This window comes from Hyaena hyaena, unplaced genomic scaffold (genome assembly GCF_003009895.1).
Source record: "Hyaena hyaena isolate Hyena2069 unplaced genomic scaffold, ASM300989v1 scaffold_421, whole genome shotgun sequence".
Classification (NCBI taxonomy): domain Eukaryota; kingdom Metazoa; phylum Chordata; class Mammalia; order Carnivora; family Hyaenidae; genus Hyaena; species Hyaena hyaena.
This window is the reverse complement of record NW_024081057.1, coordinates 389,787-417,631: the sequence shown is the minus strand read 5'-3', so window position 1 is coordinate 417,631 and position 27,845 is coordinate 389,787. Positions and strand designations below refer to the sequence as shown.

The 27,845-nt window shown below is 41.1% G+C and overlaps 1 protein-coding gene and 1 non-coding gene across 4 annotated transcripts in view; both read right to left on the bottom strand.

Annotated features, from left to right (window-relative positions):
* Positions 1-1,163: 1,163 nt before the first annotated feature.
* PTCD3 (pentatricopeptide repeat domain 3) overlaps positions 1,164-27,845 on the bottom strand; it is a 29,201-nt gene continuing 2,519 nt past the window's right edge. The window contains exons 2-24 of one of the 3 annotated variants that reach the window (XM_039252627.1): positions 27,600-27,652; positions 27,448-27,484; positions 25,548-25,593; positions 20,284-20,352; positions 19,732-19,836; positions 17,767-17,890; positions 15,689-15,804; positions 14,420-14,484; positions 13,174-13,261; positions 12,712-12,772; positions 12,325-12,410; positions 11,481-11,625; positions 10,536-10,586; positions 8,750-8,839; positions 8,232-8,260; positions 6,955-7,061; positions 6,123-6,201; positions 5,938-6,028; positions 5,007-5,092; positions 4,108-4,256; positions 2,650-2,691; positions 2,073-2,231; positions 1,164-1,782 (exon numbers count right to left, since the gene is read on the bottom strand). In XM_039252627.1, the coding sequence (XP_039108558.1) occupies positions 1,698-1,782; positions 2,073-2,231; positions 2,650-2,691; positions 4,108-4,256; positions 5,007-5,092; positions 5,938-6,028; positions 6,123-6,201; positions 6,955-7,061; positions 8,232-8,260; positions 8,750-8,839; positions 10,536-10,586; positions 11,481-11,625; positions 12,325-12,410; positions 12,712-12,772; positions 13,174-13,261; positions 14,420-14,484; positions 15,689-15,804; positions 17,767-17,890; positions 19,732-19,836; positions 20,284-20,352; positions 25,548-25,593; positions 27,448-27,484; positions 27,600-27,652 (1,963 nt within the window). In that variant the 3' untranslated portion in view covers positions 1,164-1,697. Of the gene's footprint in view, positions 1,783-2,072; positions 2,232-2,649; positions 2,692-4,107; positions 4,268-5,006; positions 5,093-5,937; positions 6,029-6,122; positions 6,202-6,954; positions 7,062-8,231; positions 8,261-8,749; positions 8,840-10,535; positions 10,587-11,480; positions 11,626-12,324; positions 12,411-12,711; positions 12,773-13,173; positions 13,262-14,419; positions 14,485-15,688; positions 15,805-17,766; positions 17,891-19,731; positions 19,837-20,283; positions 20,353-25,547; positions 25,594-27,447; positions 27,487-27,599; positions 27,653-27,845 lie in introns of those variants that run through there. The other 2 variants (XM_039252628.1, XM_039252629.1) reach the window with 2 other exon arrangements.
* On the bottom strand, positions 3,096-3,232 carry LOC120245562. The gene has a single exon (XR_005531822.1). It is a non-coding gene; the product is annotated as a small nucleolar RNA SNORD94 (small nucleolar RNA).

Sequence of the window (27,845 nt, the reverse complement as noted above, 5' to 3'; positions counted from 1 at the left end):
AGCTCATGAGTTCAAGTCCCACGTGGGGCTCTGTGCTGACCGCTCAGAGCCTGGAGCCTGCTTCGGATTCTGTGTCTCCATCTTTCTCTGCCCCTTCCCTGCTCCTGCTCTCAAAAATAAACATTACAAAAGTAAAAGTAAAAATGAGAGAATGGAGACCAATCCTATAGACATAATTTTCTGAAAATCTAGAGCAATTAAACCCACTGAAGTACCCTGAAATCCATTACAAATTCAGATGACATCAGTCCAGATGGGCTGTGTCCCACCAACTGTGCAGCTGCCAAGCACTGTGCTGAGGATACAGCTGGGGCCTGGCAAGGGGAGATGTACCACATTTACAAGGATTGTGAGGAGGGAGTACTTGGCCAGGCAGAGAGCCAGGCATTTGTAGGTGAGATGATAAGGAGCTGAGTTAACAGAAGCTTCAGGAAGCCAAGTTCTCCCTGGAAGTTGTAAACCAAGATCAAAGGCTAATCTGCTTTAACTGTCCTTTCTGTTCATTTGCCTTGCTATCTCAAGGGTCTAATGGGACAATGCGCATGAATGCTTAAGTAGCTAATTCCTGTCATTTCCCTGCCTCCTTTGCCCCTCAATTAGAGGTCTTAAACTGACATTCTAGGAGAAAAACATGAAACAATTCTTAGGTTTCTAAGGATGCAGGATCCAGGTTCGAGAGGATGCGGAATGGGAGACGGGAACAGACCTATATACAGACAACATCACAGCCCATCAGTGCCAACCCTGGCAGGGTAAGGATGAGGTGGTTCATCTGTGGGGGACTCACGGGGTCCCTTAGTAAATCTGGGACCAGGTATAAGCAAAGTAGCCTGTGGAAGCAGCCCTGGTGAAGGTAAGGATGCTCCTGCAGACCATGCAGGGTCCTGGTTCGCTTCTGATACTGTTTCAGAGTCCTGGTGGGAAGAGAAATACTAGAAGTAGAGGTTCTTCACCAGCATGACCACCAGCAATACAGTCACATCAAGACCTTTCATTTCAGTCCTTTCTCATCACAAGCCCTCACTTTTTGATGGCTCTGAGTAGAGCATGACTAAAGGTGCCGGCACACAAAGAGGGAAGAAAGGGAGATGAAGCACTCTTGTGCAAGTCCCACGGCTGGGGGGAAACACAAGCCATCTAAAAGTAATGGAAATGCGTGCAAATACGTTACTAGTGTTTATTTACAGCCTCGTTTTCCCATTTGTGCAGCCCATTGCCAATGTTTAATCATTTTGAAGGTGCATGATTTTGCACCTCTTTATACCCCTGAAATTGGGATACTCAGTATCAACAGTGATACGTATGCAAACCACCTTTGGACATGTCCTATAAGACGGAGGAGGCACCAGCATCATAGCATCAGCCAGCAGAGGCCAAGTCCACAACGGGGGAGGGCAAACCACACTGGAAAGCAGTGTGAAATCGGCCGCCAAACAATGTAGGAACACAGAGCTTCAGCTGAAGTCAGGAACTGTGTCCTCACAATGTGTCCAAAGAAATGAAAATGACATGATGCTTCTGTTTAAGTGGTAGTAAACCCTGAATGGGTGGTTCAGGGAGTATCAAATTAGGAATTTAAACCAGGCCATCCATGTTGTATCAATTGTTATACAGAGATCACCAACTTTATTCTTTTACTTCCTTCACAATATGGTCAGTTCAGCTATGCTAGGTGACAGCTGCGGATTCACCCACTTTTATTTGCCTTCACCGATGTCACTGTCGCTGTCGCTGTTACTATCGCTGTCACTAGTCAGTGAAGTTAGGTCTCCCAGGGCTTCTCTGTAAGAGAAACAAACAGAAGGGTGAGAATGCAATTCAGTCTTGGGAGAGGGGGCTATGCAGCTGTCCTCTATAGTTCAACTATAAGGACAATAGAAAAGGTTCCAAGAGCCAAATCCATGGACCTCTGACTTCCATGACAAATGAAACAGCAGCTAAATTTAACACATACTGACTTTGCAAAGAAGAACGTTCAGGAGGCAGAAAGCGATACGCAGTGAAAGGGTAGATGGACAAATGGTCTGGTCTGTTTTTATCACTTTCCTTTATGGTACTGGTGCAGGACTTACTTTTGTTCCTGGCTGATTGCAAAGTCAGCCATCACTCTTCGGGCAAGGCCTTCACAAACAGGCAAGCTGAAGGCACTGGCCAGCTTCACAATCTCAATGGCCTGGGCAGGGTTGTTGGATGCTTTTGCATTGTCCATAAACTCATCTAGCAACTCATTTCTGTAAAAGAAAGGCAAAATGTCAACATTCCCCAATGAAACCCCTCAACCCTCTCAAAGATTTATGTGCAAAATCTAGCATTTTATAAAGTTGAGTCATGAAATCCTCAATGGAAGTTCCGGAGGTAAAGTTACATGACGTCTAACTTCAAAGGGCCAAAGAGATAACGGACACTCGTTCAATATGCCATCACTGAGGATCTCTTCAGTGGACTGCCAGCGTGGTACAGTCACTGAGCACAGATGAAAAGCACTGCTTGTTTCAGGACGCTCTAGATGGTGGGAGCAACTGTGCATTTGCTTGCCTATCAAAACACTGAGGTAGGTGAAGAAATTCCAATTAGCCCATGATAATAAGAGTTAAGACCCTGAAGCTAATTCCAGGATGTACCCAGGCAAGTCTGTTAACTTCAACTTACCCAGGGATCTTATTATGCTTCCTGAAAAGCTCCAACATTTTCCTATTCAAGAGGAGACAAGAAATGGATTATGAATGCAAAGAGAACACAAGGCGATTCAGATGACCACAGCTGTTCTCCTCCCAGTGCTAGCCTCTGAAGACACGTGTCTGTGAGCTCCGCTGGCTCCCAGCCCCGTCTTCACATCAAACCCGCCTTGGGTCCATCAGCTAATTTCCTCCTCCAAACTTCACATATGGACATTTCAAGCTTCCCAGGCAAATATGATTTGTTGCCAGTGTTCGGAATCGCGGGGGTCTATCTGCTGCTAGAGGATCACTTGAGTCCACCCAGGGAAGGAATACATCCCATGGACAGCTGGAAGAGAGGGACGTAACAGAGAATGATCTCTTCCCTCTCTTATAATCCAGAATGAGATCAGCATCCTAGAATTATGTTGTGAAGAGCAGGCTCAGATTGAGGCATCAGTCTCCTGTAAGTGCTCACCAGCACCCTGCCACATGCAGGACAAAGGAGAAACACATACAGTCAGCGCCCATGACTCAGCTGAGGTCCGTACCCCTGCGCCAATCATCACAGCCTGACTCATAACAAGTGTGAGCCAACCTGAGTTACCAAATTTGAGCACCAAATGTTTTAGTCACTGTAGTGTAGCAGGCCATGTGTGTGATTCACACTCTCAAGACCGGTGTAGGCAGCAAAGCCTTCCTTCACCAGCCTTTCCCGAACACAGTGAACGGCCACATTTTGGGCCAACCATCCTATGTTCAAATTAAGTTACTCTCCCATGTTGAAAAAACCATACACATTGTATTCCACCTACTGTTAGAATACACATTTCTGTCCAGAACAAAATGCAGCAACACCCCCCAACTATGACCACTTCTACAAAGTATTCTTTTGACGACTTTTCTGGTTCTGGAAAAAGGAGTGCATGTAAAGTCTCCATCCACAAATACTAAAAATGAGTATGTGAATGAAGTGATGAACACACAACTGGTATGCAGCAATACAGACCAAAAATGGTTCTAGTCAAGGCCATGTTTCTGAATGCCAGTTTCCTCAAGTCCAAGTGCAGAGCCTACATTTTAAGCAGGGAGGAGGGATAGTACACCCAAGTGAAACACTTGGATAAACCAAATGCCTAAAGCATTTTAAAAAATATTCTTCGATCACTCTATTCAGGTGACCAGACAAGTGACTTACAGAAATGTCAGAGAATTTGCCTGTTAAACCATGTCCTCTCTTACATACACTGTATACACTATACTGGTCTTCTTCCAAAAGTTTCTTTTCAGTTGGTAGTTGCAGTTCCCAGAGAAAACTCACTATGTAGAAAACTCATTTGCCTTCTGATTACACACCACAGGAATTAGAAAAACTCTAGTTACCAGGGCAAACGTTCTCTGAGACCCAAGTACAAATGCTTCTAACTTACACTTTTGGTTTCGTACTCACCAGGCTTCCTGGGTTCTCCCTGCCCTTAAAAAGAGGACAGCGATATAGTTCAGAGGGTTGGCTGGCCAATCAGGAGCAGTCTGTCTGGCATCCTGGCTCTCATAAGTAGACTTGATATCGGCAGCACAGTCAGCAAACGCCACCTGAAGCTGGGAGGAGGCTTGAACAATCAGCACAAGTGTCACTGCTTTTATGAGAATCGAAGTTCAGGAGACCCCATTGAAGCACTCACATTTCTGAGCCACGCATTTACCACTGGACCACATCACACGTACAGTCCACAGGTAACAAAGTGAGGAGAAAGGAACACACCCTGCCCTGCTTTGGGTCAATCATTCGCAAACTGGCCATATCTTTCAAATAGAATATGGGTTTTCTTTTCAGAGAGAAATTATTTTTAAAAAGCTATTGTCAGGGCAGAAAGAAACTATTTTCATGCTGTTTGCTTTGGACCAGAGAAATGGGATGACTTTAGAAATGGGATTCTGCTAACGGTTCGGTATGTTTAGATGTAGAATTTAAATTTTTTTTTTTTAATGTTTTATCTATTTCTAGGAGGGAGAGAGAGAGAGAGACAGCGTGAGCAGGGGAGGGTCAGAGAGAGGGAGTCAGACTCTGAAACAGGCTCCAGGCTCTGAGCTGGCAGCACAGAGCCCGACGCGGGGCTCAAACCCACGAACCGCGAGATCATGACCTAAGCGAAAGTCGGACGCTTGAACGACTAAGCCACCCAGGCACCCCTAGATGTAGAATTTAAACGTGGGTTTAGGTGGCAGAACTCTCCAGGTTTCCCTAGATGAAATCATGGAATTTACCTTTACAGGGTCCTCAGTATTAGAGAATATACTGGAGTACACATCTGATTATTGTAAACTAACTTGAATTTGGATAAAGCCTACCTCTGGTGGGTGCCGATCCCTCGCCATGAGCATCAGAATCTCTTCTTTCAGGTCATTGCGAAAAGTGTGACTATATTCTTTACTGTCTTGAAACAGAAAAGGTACGTAATGAGCAGTGATTTCTGTCATCGAATACCAAAACTCTTTGACTCTTGTCCACTGTCGTAGTTTTTGGTGCGTAAAAATAAGTTGCTGACGCCACTTCCTCCAGGACTCCAGGAAACCACTAGAATAATTCATGGGAAGAACACAAGGAGCCATGAAAGGCAGTCACGTGCCCCCAAGCCAAGTATGAAGCACAGCGTACGCTCTACCTTGGAGCAGCTTCCACTCCATATGACAAGATGCTGTTTCACAGCACTTGGGAATCAGCATCTTTTGTAACAGGTAACACCCACTTGAGCCATCCTGTGCTCGGACACGGAAACCTGAAGCTGACAGGAATGCATGCCACACTCAGTCCCCATGGAGGACACGCAGTATCTTCTGCAGCCACCTGATACACAGAAACCCACAAGCATGCCTATTTTTTACAAGCTCACTGGCAGCTTAATGACAAGAGTTATTACGATGACGCAGCATGCTACAGAGGCGTTAACATAGAACGTGGGCTTTGTGGACTACGTTTGTGGACCTAAATTTAAATTTAGGGTGTGCCATGTGATCAGCCATGACCTTCCCTTTGTCATGTCACAGAACAAATGCAGAGCTTTACCATTCCTGTTACGAAGGAACTGATTTAAGTCACCTTCCTCATGTTTTTACTCGTGCAATGCAACACAAGCCACCTGACCATGAGGCAGACCTCAACCTATACTTACATTCAGCTCAGTGAAAAATCAAGTTTTTATCCCTAACAATACTAACGTCTGTTAATCATAACATAGGATAATGAAGTGAGATGGGCCCAGACATATTAGCTGAAACCAACCTTTCCAAATCTGAGGAATCACTTCTAGCCGGTTGGCCACATCCAGTGCCTGGAGAAGATCAATCAAAGTTTGGGAACGGGGAAAGAATACCTGATGAAGACAAATACAAACATATTTTTAAAGTATTAATCAGCAAAGATACCCACAAACACATCTACGATGGTTAAGTAATCAATCATCTTACTGACGGTATCAGGTCCTTATACCACTTCAAGGTGACATCAATTTGTTCCATTAGACAAAGCAAACTGAAGAACTTGGAACTGTAATGGTAAGAAAAGGTATGCTTAGTCTCAGATCCCTAACAGCAACAGCAGATTAAATTACAGCATAGTTACATAATGTCATGTTACACAGAATTTAAATCAATTTATAAGTTACAAACAATTTCAAGTTACACGGGACAATACTTGAACCAGGTGATGCTAACTATGCTTTCTGGCCTTCCTGATCAACATCTTATGCGCAACTGGCCATTCATGACGGTCTAGTCAGTGTGCTCCCAGCTCACACTGAGTGGACAGTGTACCACATTCACTTTAAAAAGCATGCGGTGTGGAGCAAGGAAATGGACACATAGAGGACAATCATCACACACCTATTGACAGGCTGCCTCCTTAAGTTCTTGTTTTTATCTACCTGAAGTCAAACTCATTTAAGGAGTCTCTTTGGGTTTCATCTCTGTATCTTCATCTTTAAAGAAGAGGCTGTGTTGAACTGTTTAGGGACCCACCCTGCCAGATATTCAAAAACATAAGATAGAGCATAGAGGAAAAAAGTGTGTGGACTTGAAGTGTTACAAAGAAAACAATCCTAAAAGATCCACAGCAGACATCTCAGTCTGGGAAATCAGTTTTACCAATGCTTCAATTTCCAAGTACCATTAAGTGAGGGGCATGCTGCCTGCATAGAGGACACAGGAGGCATACCAACGTCTCCTACCTGCAGAAATGACTTCTGGCTGCTTTCTCAAGAGGCTACAGTAATGCAAAGGGATACATTTCCAACACACTTACTAATAGAAATTACGCCGTTGATCGGGGCCAATGAATTTCCAGTTGTCTCCAGTCTTTAAAAGGCCATGTACTTCGTAAGCAAGTTCTAGATCTCTGAGAACTGAGCACTGAAAATTTGCAAGCAGTAAACATCATCCTGAGATTTATTAGCCAAATAGTGGCTCATTACGTTAACAAGCATAGTTACTTATGGAAATATTTATGCTGATTCAATGTATTATTAACAGCAAATGAGTTATAAGACCGAAGGGGAAAAAAAAAAAAGGAAAGCAAACCCTTTAGTTCTGTGAAAGTTAAAATATTTTTTTAATGGTCACATGTTATGTTATATAACATACATATATGTGTATATGTGTATATATATGTATGTTATATAACACACACACGTTATGTTATATAACGTACATATATATTACACATATAATATATATATATCACATATATATGATATATATATATAAAGTTATGTGAATAAGAAAGAGGCAGAGAGAGGGAGAGAAAGAATCCCAAGCAGGCTCCACACTGTCAGTGCAGAGCCTGACGTGGGGCTCGGTCTCAGGAACCTGAATCAAAACCAGGAGTCAGATGCTTAACTGACTGGGCCACCTGGGCACCCCACAAAATGATTTTGATCTAGTGATTATACCTTTAGAAATCAATCTTATGAAAACACTTGATCTCGTGCATAAAAACAGATGAAAGTGCTCACTCCAACATCACTGTATTTGCAAAAATCTCATGATGTAACTCCAAAACCCACTCACAGGAGAAGAGTTAAGTAAACTGTAGTCCCTCCCTCCTACAAAATACTATGTTGCTGTCGGCAAACAAAATACCATGGAAATGTCTGCTGTCTGAAAACCTAAAGGAAAAAACCTGCAAAGATACACACTCAACTTTTGGAAAGCATTATCCTTAGGGAATAGGATGTATTAATCCACATCCACTGATCGGCATAAAATGAAAAACCAAAATTTAAAACAACCATCATCAATTTTAAAAGTCAATAGGAAAATATGAAATATTCTGAAACCTCTTCTGAACAGAGGTGTGGGGAAAAAAACAATGTATACAACAACCAACAGGTAGAGATGCTATGTGAATTAGTATTGAACTTAAGAGGAAAAAATTTAGATTCAAAGACAGAAACAGAAAACTTAGGAAGTAAAAGTAATCAGGGAAAAGCCCCTTCCCCACCCCTTACCCCCCCAGTTACAGATGAATTTAAGAAGCTGATAAAAGGAAAAAGGAAAGCAAAAGGAAGAAATGGTACTTACAACTCTCATGGCTGACTGAAAAAACATATCTGAAAATCAAAGTTCACAAAGTCTTGGTTACAATGGATGAAATATTTTAAGTGAGCAGCATTAATAAAAATCCTAGCAACCAAGCTGTCAAGATAGAAGTTAAGCCTAAAGGAGTAAGACTCCTCCTCTAGAGGAGACGAAGCGTACAGCAACATGCCACACGTTTTGGCCTCAACTTCCACAGAATTATCACCCATAAGATAACTAAGCTAAATTAAACCCCTGTCCTCTGGGACGCCTGGATGGCTCAGTTGGTTAAGCATCAGACTTGGCTCAGCCATGATCTCATGGTTCCTGAGTTCGAGCCCTATACTGGGCTGGCTCCTCACTGACAGTGCAGAGCCTACTTGGGATTCTCTCTCTCCCCCTCTGCCCTCCCCCCAAAATAAATGAGTAAAGTTTAAATTAAACCCTGTGCTCATCACAAGGCCTCTAGTAACTGACAGAAATACAGGCTTTTTGTCTCACAAAAGCAATTCTGTGCATACCGTCATCTGGATCCTTTGGGGAAAATTTCTTTCCTCTTAATTCATTCATAATATCATAGATTATGAGGGAAGATCCTTTTGAAGGGTTTTCTGCAGAGCAAAAAAGCAAAGACGTTTTATCAGGAGTCCCCTTCCAAACCACTAGCAACCACACAGCACCTGGCAGAGGGGCCACACTTCTTCCTCCGCCCCAGCACACGGCCCAGTGTACAGCCGGTGGGGGCACGTGCTTGCTAAAGGAGCAGGTGCACACTATGGGGTGCAACTGTATCTGGACAGTCACAGGTCGTTGTCTATGTGCTCCTAGCGGAAACTTTCCCTTTCTCCTTAGTCTTGTCTGACTTTCACTTGCAAGGGAGACAGACATGACCTCACCAAGCCTATATACTTAGAAAAACAAACATTTTTTTCTAGTAGTCATCTGTGCTTTTAAGTATAATCAGGATAAAAAAGCCAAGAAAAACCTGTAGAAATAATGGACGTAGGCATTCCTTTTAAAATCACATGAACTGAGTGGTACTAATAGGTCAGAAAACACATCTACACAATTCCCAAACACATCCTGCTATTCAAACAAATCTGTTCCCTACCTTATCCACATAAGTGATAATGTAGTTTTAATGACAGTACAGTTTTCTACAATTTCCTCAAGCATGTTTCCATTTACTAGCATTCCTAATCATTTTATTAGTTACATAATTATTTTATACATATCCTTCATTTTTTAGGGTTTCTCCTTTGGAAAACATCTAAAAACTGTACCTGCAAGTAGCCAGCCTACATATGTGTAAGACAAGCTGGCACCCACGCCCTGTGCCTCCCCTGTTCCCGGGTGTTCACCACAGACTCTGGTTATCAGCAACTGACTTCAAGTGATGTGTGATGGCAGAAGCACAACCAACAGGCTGTGGGGTCAGAGACACTAGTTTCACTACACTGTCGCAAGGCTGAGTAAAATTTTAGAAGATACGATTATTGTAAGAAACTACCTGTCTTCAGGATAAAGTCAATTACCTCCTCTTCTCACCCTAAAATATAAAAAATCTTCCCTACAGGTGATGTGATTTTGTAAAATTAGCCACCAAAACAAAATCGAGTTCTTCTCTGTCATTTTAAAAAGTCCGTCTCAGGAGAGAAAAGACTGGAATTGTCATTTCTGATTCTTGGGGTTCTTTCTCAGGTTGGGGCAAACAAGAACCCACGGTCTCTGAGTGCCTACTATGTGCCTTCCAGTACAAGCCCCAGTGCACAGTTTACTCAGTTGTCACAGCCTGACTGTGTTTATCAGGTGAGGTATCCAGGCCCTTCTGGCCTAGCTGGGAGACGTGGAGCAGTGCCATCCAACAACTCCCCCTAAAAATGGAATGTTCTCTTGCTGCATCACTGAGTACAGGAGCCAGCAGTCACATGGGGCTTCCTAGTACTAATGAGGTATTAATTTTAACTAAATAAACAAACAAAGGTGGCTACAGGCTATTTTACTGGAAAGCAGAGCTCTGGAGAGGCAAAAGAACTCCAGATTCATGTACTATCTGACCATATTTAATTGCACATCAACACTGTTAGTACATTTAATAGACTAACATTTACCCTCAAGCTCAAGTTTTACATAACAAACAAGGTCACTACCTTCAAGAATAACTTTGCTCAAGCTGTAAGATGTTAACTTGAGAGTTCTCTATTCTTAAATCATATGCAGTGAAGGCAGCCTACAACATTAAATCACATAAACATAAAGGAGCTGGGTCAACTTTCTACATAAGTTAATACAATATGTCATACATACCATGTTGATAAAACAGCTGAATAATGTAGTGATATGTTGCAAGCGAGGGTTCTAAAATTACCAAGTGGATAGAAAAAATAAGAAATAAGTCAAACACAAATATCCAAAATACAGCTTACTGAGGCATACTTAACTAAAAACACATTGATTTTGGTATTTAAGTAAAAAGTGATGTGTTTCAAACAAACAAAAAGATACATTTCTATTCCTCTGAGCAAAGATATTTCCTAGCTCATTTTGACTAACGTTAAGTGATTAACACTGAATCACTGTTAGAAACTCTTAACACACATTAACTAAAATGTTATAGTTAATGCACTTGTACTTTTCTTTATTCAAGAATGGTAAAGCATACTAATGTGAACAGATCCCCAACAACCTATAATAATTACTGAAAACTAGGGTGGCCCAGGTGGCTCAGTCAGTTAAGAGTCTGACTCTTGATTCCAGCTCAGGTCATGATCTCATGGTTGTGAGATCAAGCCCCATACTAGGCTCCATGATGATAGCATGGAGCCTGCTTGGGATTCTCTCCCCACTCCTCCTCTCCCCATTCTCAAAATAAATAAATAAACTTTAAAAAAATTACTGAAAACTATATAATAGGACATTTGGGTTCAAATACCTAATTATGCTAGCAAATGAAATGGGATTTAAAACTAGTTAACTCGAGTGAACAGTTCTCCCCGGAATAAAGAAATCCACAGAAAACTACCTAAAATATTAAAAGAACACTGTAATTTGCTATAAAAAAGATGAAAATAATGGAACTCCCACCATTAGTAAATACACGTAATTAAATGTGCCAAATGATGGAACAGAAATTCTCAACATACTATGTACATGGCAAAAGGAGTTTATGGCCTACTTTTCCTTGTCTGGATCTAAGCTCTTTGGTCAGCACTGTCTTGGTCTCCAGTGAGGGACATGAGGGCACATGCTCACCTATCCCAATGGCTTTCATTTCACGAATGGTCTGTAAGGCCGGCAATCGTCCAAATGAATGAAATCTTCGGAGGCATTTCAGAACGGTATTAAATGTCTGTAGATTTGGCTTCACTTTCTGGGCAGCCATTTCCTTCAGCAACTCCTAGTTGAATCAAAGTGGTAACTCTTGTTTATGCCTGGGTAGGTAATTTGTCCAGTAAACTAATATTACACACTAAAAAAGAATTTGGCTCTCTGGCTAGATCTAAATTAAGTTAATAAATATATCCCTAACTTAAGGATTATCTATTAGTTAGCTGGCACAGTGACTTTGCCTTTTAGAGAACTCACTTCATTCAGTCACCCCACCTCACTTGATCAAGGTTTCTTTGCCCCCGGCATTGTAAGGCAGAAGCACAGACTAGAATGAACTGGGCTGTTTTTTTTAAATGAGCAGTATGGTACAAAAATATACAAACCATATGATATAAAAACAAAAGACATTTCTATCTCTAATATATCCTGAGTAAATTTTTTCAAAGTTACTGCATTCAAACGTTTCAGTAAATATGCATTATTTTTGTAATAAAAAAAAACTATGTATTATGAGAAATAAAGCAACCTAGGTGTTTGTGAATTCTAGCCATAGACTCTGGGTCAAGTAACTTTTTCTTCTCACATGTAAGACACAGCTATTTTAACTACAGGGTTGCTAGAAGGACAGAAATAAGTCACCGCTGGGGGTACCCAGCAGAGAAGTATCTGCCATGAAAATGCTTAACAGATGCTGTCTCCACCCCCTATATTTCTAGGACAGGATATTGTAGGCCAATTAGAACATAAAATGAGGGTTCCTCCTTACCAACATCTTATTCCACTTGTCCTCCAATTTCTCGTTCACGCCCAATGCTGTTGCCTCAATCAATGCATTAAAGGTGTACACATCAGCTGTAGAACAGGAAAACTACCTTAACAAAATTTGGGTTGAAGATTTACCCCCTAGGTAGTTGGTTTAAGGCAAAGCAGTAATGCACATGTGGCTCCTGGTTTGTTACCATGTGCTCACAAAACTAGACAAGCACTCCCTTGTCTGCAACTCATCGCCTGCTTCTACCACCAATACTACAAGAAAAGGTTAAAAGTGAGCCTGTGATTGAAGCAAAATCCAAAAATTTCGCGGATTCAAAGATTTAGAGATTCCTAAGGAAAGAAAAGGAAGGAGGGAGGGTAATTCTCCAAACACACTTACCACGGAGCCTGCTGTTTAGCAATTCAGTGTACAAGTTTAACGCCTGCCCAAAAGCTCGGTGCTGTAAGATGGTAAGGATAAAAAATGAAGCATTAGCCAACATATTTACTTAGGAAACATTTGTAACATCTACTATTGTAGGCATGAGGAGATAGTAATAAACAATACAAAACAAGGTATCAGTTCTCATGAAGTTCATAATCTACTGCTGTGGCAATTTTGTTTCCCACGTGACATCTGGTCATTCCTGGAGGTATTTCTAGCTGTCACAACTGGGGATGGGGGAGGATGCAGTACTGACATGTGTGGGTAGAGAGCAGGGAGATAGTAAACATTCTACAATGCACGGGAGGGCTTGCAAGACAACAAATTTTCTGGCCCAATTCATGATAGTTCTGAGAATGAAAATTCCTCATTTAATGGAAACTAAAGATAAAAAAAAGAGATATAAATAAATGTTACCTTCACCATTCCTCGGATCATTGTGCAGTAGGAATGTGAGTTTTTCTCTGGAATTAGAGCAAAGATTCGCTCAGCATTGTTTTTTGACCTAGACACAAAAAGAATTAAATGTAAACCAGGGGAAACTGGAAAAACTAACAGCTACCAACAGCTACCACAATATACTGAGTTTACAATGTTCCAAACACTGTGCCAAGCACTTTACACATAAAATTCTTACCACTGCGTGTGTGAGAGACACGGTTATTCTGAAAAATGGGAAAAACTGAGGCTCCAAAACCTCAAGTGGTCATTGGCTTGGCAGTTTAAGGGACAGAACTAGGACTTTAAAAAAAAAAAATAATAATAATACATACAACAATCACAACAAAAAGCAAACTGTACAAAGGGTGCATGGCGAAGTTTCCCCACCCTCTTTCAACCAGATACGAGTCCCCAGAGGAAACCACACGCAAGTAGTTTCTCCTGAATCTATTGTATTCTAGCACGTGTATCTACTCTCCTTCTTCCTTTAAAAAAACAAAACAAAAAAAAAAGTAAACGAGTAAAGATAACCCATGTTATATCAACTATGCTGTACCTTGATTAAGTGTCTTACAAATAGGTCTCAGAAATCAGAACCAGGATTTTAGCCAGGATGATATACCTAAGTCCACACTCTTAAGTACTATGTAAAATTACTAAAATACCTGATTCTATTCATCACTTCTGAAAAGATTTCCTATATTAATGATAGCTTTCCTCCTCCACATGTTCCTGTAAAATACTTCTTTTACTCAGACATTTCTACTCACTTCAATTCTCAAATGTTAAATGCTACTCACCTTTTGTTTGGAAATGCTGAGTATTTCTGCTTGCTGACCAGTTGTCTAAATTTAGAACTGCACTGTCATGTAAGTGTATTCTTACATAAACAAATTATCCAATCTTTCAGAATGACAAGTATATGCTGCACAGAGGACACTGTTTCATACGAAACTACTCAAGTAACCAATACCATGTGAAGAGGATATGAAGTCAAATGGGTGGGGTGGAGAATGAAGTGTCAAGCTCCTACTGCTGGTTAGAAGTAAAGGTCTTATAAGATCTAAATGTACATAGGACTACCAATTGTGATATTTATATTGTACCCCCAAAACAAATCCTAGTTTAGAAAATTATTGGGGCATAGCTTGAGGGGATGACGGGAAACATTCTATGCACCGTATGAAACCCCACTATAAGGTTCTAATGATGTGTAACATACCTCCACATGACTCCAGACTGATGACCAGCCTTCTTAGAGTTATTATTTTCCTCTATGGCCTCTTCCTAAAATGAACCATCAATAGAAATAAAACAAAATATGACAACAGAATGCATTCTCCCATGCTAGAATACTTAAAAACAGAAAGGCAGAAGAAACTTTAGAAAAAAAGAAATACAGATACAACAGAAGGTGAAGGAAAAACCCAGTAAACATTTATTAAAAAAATGATAATATTTAAAAGACTAACATTGTGTCCTTGAATTATAAACCCTGCTCTGCAGTGAGGTGGCTGTACAATCAGGTAGGCTGGGCTGGCCCTGCACAGGTCCACACCATCTCTGCAGCTGGGGTGAGAGAGGCAGAGGGCCAGCCAGGCCATGGAGTCTAGGAGAACATAATCCGGAAGTCAGTGTCTGATGGCCACCCACTGCCTACATGTTTTAAAAGACTTACTTATTTGTATGGAGATAATGCACATCTGGTTGAGGAAAATGAAACATTTATGGAACCAAAGAACTTAATTTGTCCCTCGTGCATATGAAAATATTTTTATATAAATGGAATGTTGTCTAGCCTATTTTCTCACTTATTAATATAACATCCATTTTTTCACAGCTCAACAGCCTTGGCTGTTCCATTTTCCATGTAAGATCCATTTTCCACAGCTACACTAGCCTTGGCCATCACCACACATTACCATAGTTCAGTCTCATGCTATGGGACAACCAGCCTGTGTTCCACACTTTTGCAATTTTAAGTATGAATACATTATGAAAATGATGCATATAATCTTTGTGCACAGGACCCAGAGGTGCTCCTGCGATCTTTTCCTAGAAGTAAAACTCTTGGGTTGAGAAGTTAGATAGGATTCACTATCAACAGGCCAGTCCTTGGCACAGTACTGTCCTATATACCCCCAGCACATGTGCTCACTCCTCTATGCCCATGTACATTTGCATTTTTGAGGGGCCGGGGCCAGGGGATCTTTCCCTCACACATCACTGGTCACTGTAAGTAACAGCTTGCCTAAACATTTCTGGTCAAAGCTTTGCCTGCATGTGGTATGCAAGGTCATAAGGGAACCAGAATTAAAATAATTGTTTAAATATTTCTTCCTTCATACCACTTTCCATCAAAGCTAGTACAGCACATCATATCTCAGAACAAATCTCTACTATGCTAATACACAGCTTAAAGAACTTGCCTTACTTTGAGATGGAATTACTACCCAAAGAAATTTTAACAATTACTGCCAAAAGCCATTACCAACTCTTCTGATTTTTCACTTTGCTGAAAATGATAATCAGCTGAAGGCTCTTGGTCACCATAATAACACAACAAATCCAAGAGACTATTACTTGTTTCCAGAGATACAGTGGTTCCTGTGAGTAGAAGAAAAAAAGGGAAAGAAACCTTCAAACATTAAAGAACTAAAGCTCACTGGATTAAAATTCTTCACTTTTTATAAGCTGTGGCTTTCTTGGCTATGTATACAGTAACAACTACCATTCTAAGAATGGAGGAGTGTGAACTCCACATCAACAAAACATCCAGAGTGACGCAGACAGGGACACGATCCCTACTGTGTGATCTGACAGGAGAGACTAAAACACAAGACAAAGCCTGACCCTGTGCTCACTTACTTTACATACTCATGTCTCCAGATAAACTATCTCATGGTTTTAACTACTGTCTAAACTGAACACTCTGCAAATTACTGCCATTTAGTTCCCCTGGCCCAATTCCATTTTTACAAATGCAAGAACTATTCCACTTGGATCCAGGCCCTCACTGGAATACCCGCATAGAAATACTAGCCTAAATGTCTCATAATAGTAGCTTTTTAAAAAACTATTACTCAAAAACATGCTTTCATCTTGACACTAAGAAGAAAAGGGAAAAAGAAGAAATACAATATTTTAAAAGTAAAGTGCCTGCAATTTCCTAAAGAAAATGTACTGATAGGGGAGGCTGGGTGGCCCAGTCGGTAAAGCGTCCGACTTCGGCTTAGGTCATGATCTCACGGTTCATGGATTCAAGCCCCGTGTTGGGCTCTGTGCTGACAGCTAGCTCAGAGTAGGGAGCCTGTTTCAAATCCTGTGTCCCCTCTCTCCGACCCTCCCTTGCTCACGTTGTCTCTCTCTCTCAGAAATAAATAAAACATTAAAAAAAAAAAAAAAGAAACAAAACGAAAATATACTGATAATAAAAATGCCCATCAAGAAACTTAAAAGTGCAGAAAAGAGCAGAGTGGAGAGAATGGAGGCTATGAAGGGTAAATGGACTGGATCTTACTATCTCAGAACTGGGTATCCTTGAAAAATTAAAGTTTCCTTTATAAAATTATAACACACAGCAACTCCTAAGGTGTTATAGAATTAAATTAAGCATGTGAAATGCCCAGAAGTGTTTGGTACTTATTAGGGGCTTGACCGTAAAACTTCCTCTAAGTCGTTCCACGGCATATTGCCTTGTCCGGTTACTTGGGAGCTGTGGGTCTGACACTGTCTTTTTCAACTAGCATAGGGAAAAGGCTCCCTAAAGTATAATGTGCATCAGTAATTAATCCATGCATCCAATGCCATAGCAGGCTACACACCAAAATTCTCAAATCAAACACAGCTTTCTACAAACATTTCTTGTTGTGTTCAAGAACGTACTAAGCAATTCAGTCCAGTTTCTATCTCTTCTATGTTTGGTTGATTTTTATTCTCAATCACTCAACATCCTGGAGCCCGTAAACTTACAATGCCACTGCCTGTGATGTTATCATATAGGTACATTCTCCTGACAGTGTACAAGTCATGCAATCTGGATCTATTCCACTAAAGGGTCATGCAGACCAAACTCAGAGAGCCAAATTTTAGAGACAGAAGTTCTGACTGAGGAACTGAGTGACTCTTCCAAAGTCACAGAGCTAATTAGTGTTACAGCTAGAATCAGTATCTCTGTATAGTGCTCCTTCCTTTTTAAATATTTTTTGTCTGTTTTATGCCTTCAAACATACTTAAAGAGTACAAGAAATCTGAATAAGCTAGAGATTAAAAACGGAGGCCAAGGATACAATGTCTCTATTTGAAGCACAATATAGCCCAAGAACACACTAAACTAAGTTACAACTCCGTAATTCAAAAGTAAAGCCAAAGCAGTTAAGCAGTAAAGCAAAACTCCATAATTTACTTATAATTCAAAAGTAAAGCTAAAGCAGAACTTCAAATATTCTCAAACTCTTAAAAAGTATAAACATGTCATCAAGCAGAGATTCTTCACAACCAGCAGGATCACATAACCCACAGTCCACTTTCAAGCCCGTGTTCCTAGGTGTTTTAAATGAACTGCGTCACCTGCTTGCAGGAGCTGATCAAACATGTCCACTGAAGCTCTGACTTTTTTGAGCTTGATTCTTTCCTTCAAGGCTGCTTCACTTAGATCTTCGATCTGAGGTTCAAAGTACTCAGGCATTAGACACTAGAAACAGAAGATGGTTAGAGTTACCACAAACAGCTCAACGAGAAAGAACTGAGCAGGACTGAACTTTTATCATCAAAACACCAAAATAAAACTTCACCCTCCCAATTCATGTTTTATGAACCAAGTACTATGTGTATGTAGTACACAGAACTAAAATAGTATCAAAGAACCCCTCCAGTATCTGAAACAAGATGATTACCTATCTCCTAGCTCAGGGAGAATTTAAAAGCATCCAAAAATAAATATTTAATCCCTATCTGAAGAATCTGGATCCCAACCAACTCTCCCAACTTCAACTTGAACCTTTGTCCTCTACTAACATCCTTTCTCCTTTCCTCCTGATCTTGTTTAAAAGTGTCAGAGCACTGAGCCGCCTGGGTTGCTCAGTCAGTTGAGTGCCCAGCTCCTGATTTCAGTTAAGCTCATGATCATGGATTGATCATGGATTGAGCCCCATGTTGGGATTCCATGCTGAGCATGGAGCCGCTTAAGATATTCTCTCTACCTCTTTCCCTCACTTGCAGTCTCTCTCTAAAAAAGTCACAGTACACCTGGTTTGCAGAGGCAGAAATCTTTCATCCTTGATGTTTCTTTTACTCTGTAAACATTTACTATCACCAAAGTATGTTGACTTTACCTCATCACTAGTTTAATACTTCTTGAATGCTGACCATTTTATGCCAGGCATGAAGCTAGGCATTGGAGACACAGAAATGAAAGTCATTCTCTGCCTTCAAGGTTCTCCCAAGCTAATGGAGAAAGCAAGGAAGGAAATAATTACAGTGTATCTAATGTGAAAGGTAAATAATGGGAGATCTTGGAGGAATGAGAGTGCTGCCTACCAGGGAGCAGGGACCCATGGAAGGCTTCAAGTAAAAGTGAGCTAATTACCATAGAAAAGTAACTGCTAGTTATAAACACACAGGGGAAAGGGTGAGCCAGCAAATCATCATTCCATCACTGCCACTGTCTCAGGATTTCAGCATTTTTACCTACACAATCGCAATGACCTCCTAATTTGTCACTAAAAGTTACTACTGAGAAACAGGAAGGCTGTGTGTGGGTGCATGTGTTTAGGGAAGAAAGGTGTTTGGGACAGGAGTTTGAGGTTACTATTTCCACTAATAAAGCCTAGAGGGCAGAGATGCACCTGTTCGGCTCACCACTAACGACAGCACTAAGCACAAGGGCCAACACACTGCACAATACTCACTCTTCAGGACTACGGAACAAAGAGGTAGTTGGAAATACAACTCAGAGTTCTAAGTAAAAGACAAAAGGTTTACACACTCTGAAGAGAAACCAGGACACTAGAGTATCAAAGTAGAGGGATCTGGGCCAGAAATACAAACATGGGATGTAATGGCCACTGAAGCAGGAAGACTGTGGACAGGAAAAAGAAAATGGCTGAGCATGGAAACTGAAGACGACATCAACACTTAAGGGGTGGATAGACGACATCAACACTTCAGTTACTGAAGGAAACTGAAAAGGAACAATCACAGAGATGAAATGCTAAGCTACTGGTATCACAGAAGCCAAATGGGGAAAACAGGATGGGGAGCAAACACATAGAAGTAAAAAAAAAAAAAAGATTATCGTGAGCAAAAATAACTATACACAGCAAAAGACTTCACCAAGGGGTGCCTGTGGAGCTCAGTATGTTGAGAGTCCAACTCTCTGGTTTTGGCTCAGGTCATGATCTCACTGTTCGTGAGTTCAAGCCCCGCGTCAGGCTCTGGGCTGACCATGTGGAGCCTGCTTAGGATTCTCTGCCCCTCCCTCTCTCAAACTTTCTCAAAATAAATAAAAACACTAAAAATATTACCTCTCCTTACCGGTATATGAGGTTCAGCTGTGTCCTTCTGAAAATATTTGGGATGTGAATTAATAATAAACTTTGCTGCATTCTCCCCAGACTTCTTTGCCAATAAAAACGAACGCTATATAAAGAAAAATTTTCAGATAAAAATTGACATTCAAATGTAATTTAGACTTGAGATCAAAATTACACCCAAGAAGAATTATTCCGCCCCCCAAAGAAGGCAACAACACACAGAAACCCAATTAGAAGTTAAATCACATACTATTATATATCCATCTCTGTCACTGAGTGTGACATTTTAGGTCACATCTTATATACAGTATATGGAACATAAAACCAGTGCACCAAAACTGAGTGAACTCTAAGTATTAAAACCCAAAACCTTTCCACAATCTCTAACTTTTTAAATAAAGTAGTAAAGGATTTAGAAAGTCTACTGAATTATCGATCGGCATCTGTTAACATTTAAAAAGTTTTTACAAACAAGGCAAATTACATATGGGTGCTTGTACCCAAACAAGCAAGATAAACCTTAATGCTAGCAAAGCTACACAGAAATACTCACAGATTCCACAGAGGATGTTGGTATGAGATAAGGATCATCCTGAAATGTATAAGGGGCAGCTGTGGAATCCTGTGAAGACACAAGTCTCTTTAGCTAGATTTTCATAAAGATCTGGAGGTTTGATGACCACAAACCGTACAAGTTTTAATTATATATGTAACCCATGCAGATGTGTGGGTGTATACAGTGAGAGAAACACTCATACCTATAGTGTACTCCCAGCTAAGACTTGTTATAATTACATACTTAAAGCAAACAATGGCTCAGCCCCCCATGACCACTTAAGATCTGAGGGTGCTCCCAGCAACTACTGCTGTTGTAAATTACAGACCCTGTGAATTAACTAGTCTGGGCACCAGTGTCCTGTACCATGCTTTCCTTCTAAGCACGGCCACTGCCCATCCCAGAGTCTGCCTCCACACGGAGGACACCACCTTGCCCTCTTGGAAGGTGCACCTTCTGCGTGCTGCTGTCCAAACTCCATAATTCTTTAAGAACTGTGCTAGGCAGAACCCCGAGCAAAAAAAATCAACTCTTCAGTGCCGCTCACTGAAAACTGCACCCAAATTACGTTCTCTATCCTCTCTTCTCCCTTGGAGTCTCCTTTCCTAGGCCTTCTGGGACCCTATATCCTTTGTTCCAGAGGAGAACCTCTGCGGTGCCCTTGATGCTCTGTCTTACTGACTTGGCCTCTCCAAGGGTGAGCTTTACTGGCCTGAAGGCTAGGGTTTTTTTCTGGTGTCTCAGCTTCATGCTGCCACTTTTATTTATTTATTTTTTTAAATATTTTTTATTTATTTCTAGGAGAGAGAGAGACAGCGTGAGCAGGGGAGGGTCAGAGAGAGAGGGAGTCACAGACTGAAACAGGCTCCAGGCTCTGAGCTGGCAGTCAGCACAGAGCCTGATGCGGGGCTCAAACCCTCGAACCACGAGATCATGACCTAAGCGAAAGTCGGACGCTTAACCGACTAAGCCACCCAGGCGCCCCGATGTTGCCACTTTTAAAACCCACATCCCTTCCTATCCATTAGAGGCTCATTTTATCTGGTTATACCACTCTATTGAGATGAGGCAGTCACATGATGGTAAACCAGAGAGGTAGCAGTTCTAGGTTAGCTGCCCTGGACTAGTATTCCCTGATTATACTCAAACTGGTACCTGGCTCTGGTTCTGATCCCCCACACCACCCTTCTCAGATTCCTGTTTTAGGGCCTCTGGTTCTGAACACTCTAGTTTTTTTTACTAGACTTATCTCTCCTATTTCCTAATTTTCTTCCCTTAACAATTTCTGAGTCCTTCGCAGTCTGTGAAAAAGAACTCCACTCTGGCCTTGGAGCTAAAATGCCTGTAACCAAATTTAACCCCACACTGAACTTCCCTGAAGCCACACCCTCTCCTATCTCCTCTGTCTTAGTGACTGGTACTGACCATGCTGCAGTTCAACCCCTAGATCTGGTCCCGTTACTTTCATTCAACTAACCAATCATTAGATCCAACCAACGCAGGTTCTTGAACATCCCCTACCTACTCCACTGTCCCTTATCCCAACTGCCACAGACACAGTTCAATGCGCTCCTTATTCTTTCACTATTTACAGAGCACCTCACATGTGCCATGCATTATTCTAGCCTGACACATGGGAAACACAAAATCCCAACCCCCCATAAAGCTTACAGTCTAGTGTGTGTGTGTGTGTGTGGGGGGGGAACCTCCAGGAAGTAAACATAAACAATATATAGTGAATTAAAAACAGGTAAATGCTGGCGCGCCTGGGTGGCTCCGTCGGTTAAGCGCCCGACTTCGGCTCAGGTCATGATCTCGCAGTTTGTGGGTTTGAGCCCTGCGTCAGGCTCTGTGCTGACAGCTCGGAGTCTGGAGCCTGTTTCAGATTCTGTGTCTCCCTTTCTCTGACCCTCCCCTGTTCATGCTGTCTCTCTCTCTCAGAAATAAATTTAAAAAACAAAAAAAAAACAAAAAAAACCAAGAAGAAACGTAAAAATAGATAACTGCTATGCAGAAAAAGAGACAAAGTGTCAGAGGATCTACAACATAAGTGGGGTGGTCAGGAAAGGCCTCACTGAAGTGATACTGAAGCAAAGATTCAAGCAGCTGAGGGAGTGAGTAATGTGAGTCTCAGGTGAAGCAGTCCAGGCAGAAGGAACACGGAGGGACTGAACTTAGGAGCCCTCATACGGACTTCAGTTTTTATCCCAATTATGACAAATCCGAGGCCACTGGAGTTCTGAGCAGAAGACTGATGTGATCCAACATTGTGTTGTGATCACTAGGGCTGCTTAACTGGGAGCAGTCCCGGCAGAGCTGGGGCAGTGGAAGGACAGAGACTACTGTGATTAATCCAGGGTAGGAAGAGATGATGACAGCTTAGATGACTAAGGTGATCATCGTGATGGTGAGTGCAGAATCTGGATATTGTTCAGAAAGTTTTCAGGTCTGACACTGCTATCCTTAGAAAGGCCTCCTTGCAAGGCTGGCCCTCGGCTGGCACCTGGCACCTGGATTTTGGGAGGGTTCCCATCATCCCCGGGACTGATGAGAATGATGCACTGTGCCTTAACTGCTTGTACAATGTGGTTTATGCTGAACTCCTGCCAGACACAGGGTGCCTATGTGACCAGACTCTACAACACCCTCTGGGCCCCGAGTTCTAATGAGCCTGGCAGATATTTCACACATGCTGTCAAACCCCACTGGAGGAATGAAGCATGTCCTGTGGGACTCTGCTGGGAAAAGACTGTTGGAAGCTTGTACCTGGTTTCTTCTGGACTTCACCCCATCTGCCTTTGCCCTTGGGCGACTTTGCTTTGTATCCTTTTCCGGTAATAAACTGTAGCTGTAGGACTGGGAGTCCTAGCAAATCACTGAACCTGGGAGCGGTCTTGGGGCTCCATGCACATATATTTTAAAGGAAGAAAACAAAGGACCTACTAATGTGCAGCATGAGAAAAAGACAAGTCACAGATAACTCCTAGAGTGTTGACTTGAGCAACCAGAAGAATGGAGTTGCCATTAGAGAGACAGCAAAGGTTTGGGTTCAGACATGCAAATTTTAAGACCTTTATCTGATGGTAAAGTTGATAGATTTCCCATCTCAGCAAGGCTGTCTTTCCCAAAATCGGATTCGATCATGCCACTGCTTAAAATTCTTCAAAGGACTTGAGTCCCCAGCATAACATTCATCATCTAGCCTCATCTCTCATTTCTCCACTCCTTAAATCCCTGGTTCCCACCATACAAACTATTCCTCCTGTGCCTCAATGCCTCTGCTAGGAGTGTTCTTTCCCACCATAGTATCTCTGCTGCTCACCTTCCAAGCAGCAATACAAATACTATTAGCTCCTCTGGAAGTCCTTCCTCAGTCTGGGTTATGCACCCTCTTCTCAGCGTTCCTTCACCTCCCTCTCTAGGAGCTGTGTGAGCAAAGGGTCTCTATTGTACACCCACATAGTGCTTGGTCAACATCATAAGGGTAGAACAGGTGGTTACTGAATGAATACCTTGTAAGGGCCCAAATGCAGACAAATCAGAAAGCTGCATACATAATTCCACCATTTCTTTGACTTGAAAGCCACTTTCATTAAAAAAAAAACAAAAACAAAACCGGAGAACAGTCTCAAAGGACCATTTCTCTAGTTCACATTACAAGTGCTTATTTGGGGATAACTGATGCTAGTGTGGAGATGCAGTGGTATTTTATTTCATTTTTAAAATCTTTTTAATGTTTAGTTTTGAGAGAGAAAGAGAGAGAGACAGAGCATAAGCGGGGGAGGGGGAGGGAGAGAGAGGGAGGAAGGGAGGGGAGGGAGAGACAGGGAGGGAGGGGAGGGAGAGAGAGAACGAGCGCAAGAGAGATACACAGAATCTGAAATAGGCACCAGGCTCTGAGATGCCAGCACAGAGCCTGACATGGAGTTCAAACTCATGAACCATGAGATCGTACCTGAGCCAAAGTCAGACGCCTAACTGACTGAGCCACTCAGGCACTCCTGAAGATGCAGTATTTTAAGAATCCCTTCTGAGACACCACTAGGATATATGAGAGCATATCTGGCCCAATACTCCTTAAGTTTAACATATACAATAGAAAACAATTCCAGCAATCTGTGATAACGGCCTTAAAGAGGATCAGCATCCACATAGATATCGTGGGAGTTAATTTATTGTTTCAGACATTATCCCCATAGCTAAAATTAAAAAGTATAGTTTCCCGCCAATGAAGAATAGAATCAGAAAGTTCCTCGGGGTTGGCAATGTGAGCCCCAAGTTGGGTACACAGATTATGTTTTAAAAAAAGTTCCATTTAACCAATGTTTCAGTTTATCTATCAGAGTACAAACTCTATAAACTCTATTTTTGAATTGCCAACAGAGGAAGTTATTGAAAAATATTTCATGAATAACACAATAGCTAGCATTTTACTTAGCACCTGTTTTGTGCTACGTACTGTCCTAAACCCTGTCACCTGTACTTATTTCTCACTAAAACCTTGAGGTTTGATGCTGTCATTAATCCTCTTTCATAGATATGCATATGGAAACATCAAGAGATAAAGTAACTTTTTAGTGCAGATCACAAAGCTAGCTGTGCAGCTCCGAAACAATCCCTGCATTACTGCCAACATAGTAGACACACTCCTGCTCAGAGCTGGTCTACAGATTACAATTTTGCAAGCTGGTCTACTTGCAATTACAGTATCACATCCAAACCATCCCCCAGGACCATGCATTTTAGCAAACTCGTCAGGGGATTAAGTTTAAAGATTACTGGTCTGAAATAAAAACACTGAATTTGGACATAAAAGACATGGAACTAGATCAAGTACTTAACTTCCTAACCAATGTGTAGTCAGTCCCTTTAGGACCTTTAGTTATGCGACACCCAGGTGGCTCAGTCAGTTAAACATTCAATTCTTAATCTCAGTTTAGGTCATGATCTCATGGTTCATGGAATTCAGCCCCACATCAGGCTCTGGGCTGAAAGCACAGAGTCTGCCTGGGATTCCCTCTCCTTTCTCTGCCTCTCCTGCACATGTGCATACATTCTCTCTCTCAAAATACACTTTAAAAACAAACAAAAAACACCCCAAACTCTTTAGTTTCCATATATGGCACATGAAGGGAGTGGAGTAGATCACTTCTAATAAACTTTCAATATCCACAAGAGTTTAATCATGAGTAATCAAGAGGTATGAATATTAAATGTATTATTAACGGAGCTGCATACAAAAACCTAAAACTCCTACTTACCCTATTCACGGTCGATGCAAGTGCTTGAAGAACAGCCACTTTATCCCTAAGAACAAGAATCACAAGTTAGCCCATGTCAGGCATTTTCACATCCACAAAGTAAACAAGTGATTCTATTTTCAGAAAGGATTGGCCGTAAAAAGTTCAGGTCTCAACTAAAGCCAGTTCTTATTTCTTAAGATCACTAGAATAACAAGTTTGAAAATGAGAAAACTGGAGTGCCTGGGTGGCTCAGTCAGTTAAGTGTCAGACTTCGGCTCAGGTTATGATCTTACGGTTCATGAGTCCGAGCCCCAGGTCGGGCTCTCTGACAGCTCAGAGCCTGAAGCCTGCTTCGGATTCTGTGTCTCCCTCTGTTTCTGCCCACACGCACTGTCTGTCTCTCTCAAAAACAAAACAAAAACAAACAAAAAAACAAAAAAAGAAAAAGAAAATGAGAAAACTGCCTAGTTCTTTTGTCTAAAGGTGATTAGTACATGTTCCTACCATACTTTGCCTACCTTCTCTGGCATGGTCCCTCCTACCATCACCAAGGGCTAGCAATTTCCACCCTCATCTCATAAAATTATATCTATCCTAAACCTTGCTTCCTCCTGCCTGTTTTCTTTTTAAAACTTTTATTTTTAAGTAATCTCTATACCCAATGTGGGGCTCAAACTCGATAATCCTAAGATTGCTCTATTGATTGAGCTAGCCAGGAGCCCCATTTTCCTATGCATTCTTACTTACTGCAGCTTTCTGGGCTACTCTTGCCTCTTTTATCTCAATTGGTGCCTTTTAACTCACCTGTATGTAAGAATAAATCACAAGCTGTACTCTAGACTTTCTAAACCAAATTCTCCAAGTTCCACGGGGAACTGTCACATGCAGTCTTGCTGAATTCCTAGATGATTCTGATATACTCTTCTGATTTAGAACCTCTCAACTATATAGCCTTTGAAAAAAAATTCATGCCAGCTACCTGCTGTGCTATGGGTAACTACTGAAGAGATTTCACTGGAATAATAACAAACCTAGACAGTTTAATTCCAAATTTATTTCTACTCCTGTGTTACCTTTTATACACTTTATTTCCAAAAAGGAAGAACAAATTTGGTAAACCATAAGTATCTTTCTAAACAAAGTTTAACATAATAGTCATTACAAGTCATCTGTAAGAAAACATACGAGAAACTTCATATTATATCAAGACTAAATAATTCCTTGACATAGATGGTATCACTGGGTTTCTATCCATTTTTTAATGTCACACTTCTGCAATTTCATGAAAAGGCATTCTCTCACGTCTCAGCATTCCCTAAAGCTTACATTAACCTATGTCTTATCAAGTGAATGTGTCTTCATAGAACACTGAACAAATGACAGTTAAAAAAAAAAACAAAACACAAAAACCCATGACATTCAGATTACTCATTAGTTCTCTTTTTAAAAAAGGGTTATTTAAAAAATCAACTACCCTACCCCTAAAAAATAAATTATAAAATTACAAATTATGGTGTCAACTTGTGACCCCCTCCATTGTGAGTTTGGTATTTGTTTATTCGGTTTTTCAAAAAAAATCCATAAGACTAATACTTCTGTCTAGTCTCCCAACCACATTAAGAACTTTTATAAAAGAGAAAAAGGAAAGAAATTATTTTAATAATGATGCTCGTAATTAACTATCATTATGTAACTATTAACCAAAATTAGTTCAGGAGGTCTTTTAACCCTTATGTAAATTTCACACCCCATTCATTCACTACCCTCCACCCTTTTCAAGTTCTTTTCCACTCCCAAGTTTTTCTCTCATCAACTGTTCTGTCCAAGAATGCTCTCTACTACTCTTTGTCATTGGCTCCTTACCTTCAAATGTTTTACATTCAACTTCTTGCTAAATGAACACTGACTGAATACTCACCAGGTTTTCTTTTTTGGAATGACCACTTCTTCAATCCCTTAATTTGAAAAATAAAACAAAGTAAATCAGTTTCCCAATACTACTACTGCTACTACAAAGAAGTGCAATGTGTTAACATCAAAATGAAATTATTTCAATATATTTTTATATACCTGTCACATTAGCTCCTTCAGCCTTTGGGAGGGCTGTACTTCCAGAATAAAATCTGCAAAAAATAAAAGCCCTGTAACTAATACTCATTAATGAAGTTCCCACTTCCACTCCACCTATGTGCATTTTGAACCCAAATTTCCCAATTGTCATGGGTCAAAATGACTGGAAAATTCATGTCAATGCACAATAAGAAGACATGGCCTAAACAGCAAGTTCAAAACCATTACAAAATAGATAGAAGATAA